This window comes from Scyliorhinus torazame, chromosome 4 (assembly GCF_047496885.1).
Source record: "Scyliorhinus torazame isolate Kashiwa2021f chromosome 4, sScyTor2.1, whole genome shotgun sequence".
Taxonomy (NCBI): domain Eukaryota; kingdom Metazoa; phylum Chordata; class Chondrichthyes; order Carcharhiniformes; family Scyliorhinidae; genus Scyliorhinus; species Scyliorhinus torazame.
The window spans coordinates 39,184,215-39,191,545 of record NC_092710.1 but is presented as its reverse complement, the minus strand read 5'-3'; the positions used below and the strand labels follow the sequence as shown (position 1 = coordinate 39,191,545).

At 44.7% G+C, this 7,331-nt stretch overlaps 1 protein-coding gene across 1 annotated transcript; it reads left to right on the top strand.

Annotated features, from left to right (window-relative positions):
• The first annotated feature begins 1,465 nt into the window (after positions 1–1,465).
• On the top strand, positions 1,466–5,551 carry LOC140411313 (probable G-protein coupled receptor 139). The gene is made up of 2 exons (XM_072500434.1): positions 1,466–1,532; positions 4,650–5,551. The coding sequence occupies exons 1-2, from the start codon at positions 1,466–1,468 to the stop codon at positions 5,549–5,551; spliced, it is 969 nt and encodes a 322-aa protein (XP_072356535.1).
• The last annotated feature ends 1,780 nt before the right edge of the window (positions 5,552–7,331 follow it).

The window sequence follows — 7,331 nt, the reverse complement described above, 5'->3', positions numbered from 1 at the left end:
CAGGGTTGCTGGATACATGGTCTTTCCCCATACGCTCTGATCTGGATCGTGTGTGCATTCAGATTGCACTCAGATAAAATGCCGCAACATTGTGGTGACAGGCCGGCATAGCCAAAACCCAGAAAGGGCCAGTAACGGGATACAGATGGATATGGGAGGGACCCTAGATTACCCCTATGTTAAACAGATTTACCACAAACATGGACGTTATGTAATTTCAAGAAGCGACAGGAGTTCTGGGGCGAAAGAGATAGATCCCCATATCTGCGTGGGTTTCCTCCAAGTGCTCTGGTTTCCTCCCAAAGTCCAGAGATGTGTAGTTTAGGCGGATGGGCTGTGCTAAATTGCCCCTTAGAGTCCAAAAGGTTAGGTAGGGTTACTGCATTACCGGGATGGAGTTGAAGGATGGGCTTAAGTAGGGTGCTCTTTCCAAGGGCCTGTGATGACTCGATGGGCCGAATGGCCTCCTTCTACACAGTAACTTCAATGAAAATCTATGAAATCCGTGGTTCAAAGGATATGGGGGAAGGCGGGATCAAGGTATTGAACTTGATGATCAGCCATGATCATAATAAATGGCAGGAGAGGCTCGAGGGGTCGATCGGCCTCCTACGGCTTCTAATTTCAGCATGCGTATCAGAAAACGCCACGCTTTCTGAACGCTTTCCCTCGCCTGAGGTCTGATGACCCTCAAGTTGGGTCACCAGCAATTAGCCCTCCATCTCAAAGGGGATGACGCTTAGAATCATCAGGGACTGCGGAGGAATTGCCTTCATTCTGGGTCGGAGATGCCGATGGCTTGGACTCAACGTTCAGTGGGTTGCCTGGTGACTGGGCCGAGGGAGCAGGTATGTCGCGAACGGGACCCGACATGGGGAGTGGGGTACAGGTTCCCCAAAGTTGAGACCAGGAGCGAGGCCCACCGGCTTTCTAATGTGTGACCAACTGGAACCTCTCTGAGAGAGACTATGTGCGGGAAGGAGAGCTGGAGGGGGGAATATAAAGTGGGTGAGGCGGTGAGTGTGTGTGGGAGGGAGAGAAAAACGGAGGGAGAGAGTGAGGCACTCACACACAGGGACAGAGGGAGATACAGAGAGAGGGGCAGATATACACACATGAAGGGAGGCACACACACAGATAAAGGGACACACATACGACACACACACACACGTGACACACGCACACACACACACACATAGACACACACATAGAAGCCCACAAACGCAATGCGTGTTACAATTCTGGAATGCTGGGCGAATAAGCATTAATTGTATGTTACCTAATTGATGTGATCTGAATTGCCCAACCGAATCGCAGGGCGAAATATATCTTGCCCCAACAGGGAATTGACTCCACCCGGAATGAGCTGTCACTTCAAATTCCCTGAGGTGGCCTTGTGGGTAATAAATATACATGGAATTTTAATTCAGTTTCATGCAGAGGGACAGACTTATTCACAGAGAAAATGCTTGAAACATTTAACAGTTTGAAAGAAATATATTATTTGGTCCTGTCGATCATTGGTGTGCCCGGTAAGTGAATATAAACATTGAGTGTGTGTAAAGCTGTGTGTGAGCTTGTCTCTTATTTCACTCTGTTAGTCACAATGTGACGAGTGGCAGAGCTACACTGACACCGGATCAGTGGTAACATTTTATGCAGCCAAATAATTTGAATTATATAAACATTCACTGTATTTCTTCATCTACCAAATGGGTAGAGGCAGCCCAGGCCTTGGTGACAGACAGGAAACCCGTCACCAGAAATGTTCAATTTTATAAGGAGGAAAGTGTTCAATCGATTGAATGTGCTTGAAGTTGACAATGAACCGCATCAGGAGGAGATGCATCCAAGGAAATTGAAAGAAGAGAGATTGGAAATTGCAAGGATGCTGGCCACAATCTTCCATTGGGGTCTGGGTTCTACGGGTGCGCAAGAAGACTGGAGCACTGAAAAGTTTACGCCTTTGTTCAACAACAGATTGGAAGTTTATTCCCAGCATTTACACACCAGTCAGTGTAATATCACTGGTGGACGAACTTCTATAAATAATTCCTCGGGATAGAATTTCTAGTCACGAGGATAGACGTGCATTGGTTAGAAAGAGCCGTATGGATTTCGAATCCTGTTTAACCCACTTGCTGCACGTTTCCGACTGCTATCAGAAAGTGTCAATGAGGATAATGCGGTTCATATTATGTACTCTACCATAAAAACTCAAAACGGCATTCGATACTGTGGTGCACCACAGGCGTGTGACTAACGTTATAGCTTCCAGGTCGAGAGGCCACATACTAAAAGCGATTGAAAAGTGAAGCAAATGTGATAAAAACAATCACACAGGGAGTCGTTTTAGTCTCGAATGCACTGCCTAGACGTTTGTTGGAGGCAGGTTCAATCGAGGCATTCTAGAGCGCGTTAGATGATTATTTTAATCGACCCACTGTGCAGGATTTGGGGATGAGATAGCGAAATGCCATCAGCATGATACGGAGTGCGAGTAACCTCTGTGTATAGCCGCATAGAGGTTTAAATGCCCCGTTAAATTCATAAGTACTGAAGGAGGTGCTTTTGAACCAGACATCATCGTGCAAACCTCATAGGTGTCTATCGTATTCTCCCTCTCCGAATGTAAAACTTTCCATCTATCTGTGTCGAAGTTCAGTTACCAAATATTTTCCGATATTCAAAATGTGAAATGTCCTCCGATAGTTTTTTCAGCCCACCTCAGCATTGAGAACATTGCCCCTTAGTCTCCAAAGTTTAGGTGGGGTTTGGGGATATTCCCCACCAGACGCAGCGGCATGTGCGTATGTAGAAGGCAGTTAGTGTTACAGCTTGCTTTGATGAATGACACACCCACCCTCTCCTCCAACGTAGTTCATGAAACTAGATGAAAGTGACACAATCTCATGATAAGAGATGCGTCATTCAGAACTGAGATGGGGATTCTTTGCAAAATAGCATTTAAATCTTTGGGAATACTTCCAATCTGTGGATGCACAGTGCCTCAGTATTGCGAACAACAAAGAATCCATAGATTGTTGTACAGATGGCAGTGTGGGACATAGAAATAGAGTTGGCAAAGTAATTTGCAATATAAACTCAGGCTTGAAACTGTACTGGTTGCTATGGTGGCAGCGTTAATATTTGTTAAATCCGCTTCAGCACACAACATACCTGTCTTTTGTGCTAAAATCCAGCCCGTAATACCTGTATTAGATAGAAAGTATATTGCAGCAGTCATTTCCATATTTATCCGTTCTGCTTCTTGAGCTTAATTTATTGGCGATTGTTATCCTGTGTATTTGATTGATATGTTGCCACTGCTTGTCGAAACAAAGCACACTTTCTGCTTCGCTTTGCAGTCCCCTTATGTCCCCCTCACTCGTTACCTTCCTCCTTTACTCCTTATGCTTATGCATCAGAACATTTGAAAAGCTGGTTCTATTTTTAATCAGTTCTTTCGGCGACTGTGTTCTCCATTCCATGGATCTTTCTCTCGTGTTTTACCATGGAACATAGAACATACAGTGCAGAAGGAGGCCATTCGGCCCATCAAGTCAGCACCGACCCACTTAAGCCCTCACTTCCACCCTATCCCCGCAACCCATTAGGCCCCCTTACCTTTTTGGGCACTAAGGGCAATTTATCATGGCCAATCCACCTAACCTGCACGTCTTGGACTGTGGGAGGAAACCGGAGCACCCGGAGGAAACCCAGGCAGACACGGAGAGAACGTGCAGACTCTGCACAGACAGTGACCCAGCAGGGAATCGAACCTGGGACCCTGGCGCTGTGAAGTCACATTGCTAATCATTATGCCACTGTGCTGCCCTTAGATTTAATCGATTTAAAATGACTAGATTGTTGTTGTTATTTGCTTATAATTATATCCAGTTAATTATTTGGCTATATCAGAAACCCCTATTAACTGAGAGGTAAACGTGAGAGCAACACAGACTATGAATACACTGGGCATTTGTGGAATCAGGGAATATAGATCAAATAGTTTGAACGTAGTTGAGATTGATGTGATTCAATTATCATAGATTCATTGAATCCCTACAGTGCATAAGGAGCCCATTTGGGTCCATCATGTCCACATCAAGCCACTGAAAGCACACCATATCGAGGTTCACTCTCCCGCCATATCCCTGCAACCGTGCAAACGCACCCCTGTCCAAGCCAATTATATAAATTACATATTTTGATAAGAAGTTTGAAATCCAAGCATCGATCCTTGTGGCACAGCCCACTTCCCATACTTGGAACAAAATGTGCCTCATTTATGCCGATTCAATTATCCACTTAGCTGGCAAATCATCGATCCATGATACTCGGTTACCCACTCCAACGTGAGTTTTTGTTTTCCATAATATTCTCGATGTAGCACTTTATGAAATGTATTCCGGAAATAGACGTATTCTATATTAACTGGATCAACTTTATCTACAGATATTCCGACTGTTTAAATAAGCCCAAGTACATTGGTTAATAATTATTCTCCTTCCTCCAAATCGTATTGACTCTGCATTTTGATAGATTTTTTGAAAACAATGTTCGTCATTCTTGAATGGTGGTTCCTCCTCTTAGAATTGCTGTAAATATTTGGGTTGCATTTATTCTGTGTGTCCTTTCTGTTACAGTTAATTTACTGGCGATTGTGATCTTGACCCGGAGAAATTGTGGTCTCTCCACCTGCACCACTCGCTACTTAGTGGCCATGGCAACGGCGGATCTGCTGGTCATTATCACCGAGGTCATCCTGTGGAGGGTAAGATACTATTATTTCCCACCGTCTTTCCTGGACATCACCCATGTGTGTAGAGTGAACACTTTACTACGCCGTGCAGCCACAGACTGCTCTGTCTGGTTCACCGTCTTGTTCTCTTTTGATCGATTTGTAGCAATTTGCTGCCTGAAGCTGAATGGAAAATATTGCACTGGGAAAACTGCAGCTGTGGTTCTATCAACAACCGGCTTTCTGCTTTGTTCAAAAAATATCCCACACTACTTTATGCAGGAACCTGTGGAGATAATAAACAATATACCATGGCAGTGCTCGACAAAACCAAGCTATTTTACGAATCCCATTTGGGTTGGATTTGACTGGTTTGACACCGCTTTAACCCCATTTGTCCCATTCGCTTTAATCCTGTTGCTTAACGCTTTGACAGTGAAACACATTTTAGTGGCCAGTCGTGTCCGTAAGGGACTTAGGGGTCAGAGAAAGGGAGAGAATCACACTGACCGAGAGATGGAGAGCAGAAGGAAGTCTGTGATTCTACTCATCACCATATCCGGCAGCTTCATACTCCTGTGGTTGGTGTATGTTATACATTTCTTTTATTATAGCATTACAGGGTCAAATATCTTGGAATTCCATGGCAGTTTATATATCTTCAGGCAAGTTGCATATATGCTGGTAAATTTAAGTTGCTGCACAAACACGTTTATTTATGGGGTAACTCAATCCATGTTTAGAGAGCAGCTGAAGAAGGCGTTCAAGTATCCGGCTACATCAATATCTAAATTTATGAAAACGTAAACAAGTGAGAAATTTATGAAAACGTAAACAAGTTTAAACACCCACCTGAATCCCAAGCGGCACTCTGGCTCCCTGTCTCTCTCCAGCTCCCGGAAATGAAGGCCGCTGGAACATGGGGGGAAGGTTAAACACCTAGCTGAATAGGACTCCACCCTATAATCGGGTGACCAGAACTGAACCCGGTATTCCACGCGTTGCCTTACCAACATCCCGTACAACTTCAACAAGACGTCCAAGCTGCTGTAACCAATATTATGACTAATGAAACCTAGCATGCTGAATGCCTTCTTCACCGCCCTGTCCACCTGCGACTCCACCTTCCCGGAGCTATGAACCTTTACCCCTAGATCTCGTTGTTCTGTAATGCTCCCCAACTGCCTTCGATTAACTACATCGGTCCTGCCCTGATTTGATCTACCAAAATGCATCATCTTACATTTATCCAAATTAAACTCCATCTGCCATTTATCGGCCCACTGGCCCAATTGGTCAAGATCCTGTTGCGATCTTATATAACCTTCTTCACTATCTACTATGCCACAAATCTTGGTGTCATCTGCAAACTAGCCAACCATGCCTCCTACATTCCCATCCAAATCATTAATAGATAGAACAAATGACTGTGGATCCAATACCGACCGCTGAGGCACACCGCCGATCACAGGCCTCCAGTTTGAAAAACCACCCTCCACAATCACCCTTTTACTTCGGTCGCCAAGCCAATTGTGTATTCAAATGGCTCCCTCACCCTGGATTTCGTGAGATTTAACCTTTTGCAACAACCTGCCATGCGGTAACTTGCCAATGGCCTTGCAAAAGTCCATGTAGACAACGTCGGCTGCACTGCCCTCATCCACTTTCTTGGTTACCCCTTCAAAAGACTCAATAAAATTCGTGAGACATGACTTCCCCCTTACAAAGCCAAGCTGAGTTTTCCTAATTAGCTCTTGCCTGTCTAAATGCCTGTAGAGCCTGTCCCTCAGAATAACTTCTAACAATTTACGCACTGCAGAAGTAAGGCTAAGTGGCCGGTAGTACACAGGCTTCTCCGTACAGTCCTTCTCAAAAAAGGCACAACATTTACTCTGCCCCAATCATCAGGCACCTCTCCTCTGGCTGTCGCTGATTCAAATATCTTAGCTAGGGAGCCGGCAATTTCCTAGCTAGCCCCCCAAAACGTCCTGGGATACATTTCATCAGGTCCCGGGGATTTGTCTATCTTGATGTGACTTATACCTCCAGCACCTCCTTCTCTGTAATATGTACACTCCTCAAGACATCACTTTTTATTTCCCCAATTTCCCTAACATTAGTGCCTTTTTCAACAGTAAATACTGGATATAAATATTCATCTAGAACCTCTTCATCTATTGTGGACTGCACATAGATGACCTTGTTTATCCTTAAGAGGACCCACCCTCTCCCCAGTCATCCTTTTACTCTTTATGTATCTGTAAAACCTCTTTGCATTTTCATTTGCCTTATCTGCCAATACAATCTCATGTCCCCTTTTTGCCCTCCTGGTTTCTCTCTTAACTCTTCTCCGACAAGCCCTATATTCTCCCAGGGATCTACTTGATCCCAGTTGCCTGTGCATGTCATATGCCGACTTCTTCCTTTTGACCATGGCCTCAATATCCTGAGCCATCCAGGATTCCCTCCTTCATTCTAAGAGGAATGTGCTCACGCCGAACCCTCGTTACCTTTTTGAAAGACTTCCACTTACTAGCTGTCCCCTCGCCTCCAAATAGGCACCCCCAATCAACTTTTAAAAGTTCCC

What these genes read in the sequence shown, in the direction of transcription:
- LOC140411313 (XM_072500434.1), top strand. Translation starts at nt 1,466, where the DNA reads ATGCTTGAAACATTTAACAGTTTGAAAGAAATATATTATTTGGTCCTG. An exon ending in GTCGATCATTGGTGTGCCCG is followed by an intron (nt 1,533 to 4,649) that starts GTAAGTGAATAT and finishes TTTCTGTTACAG; the next exon opens with TTAATTTACTGGCGATTGTG.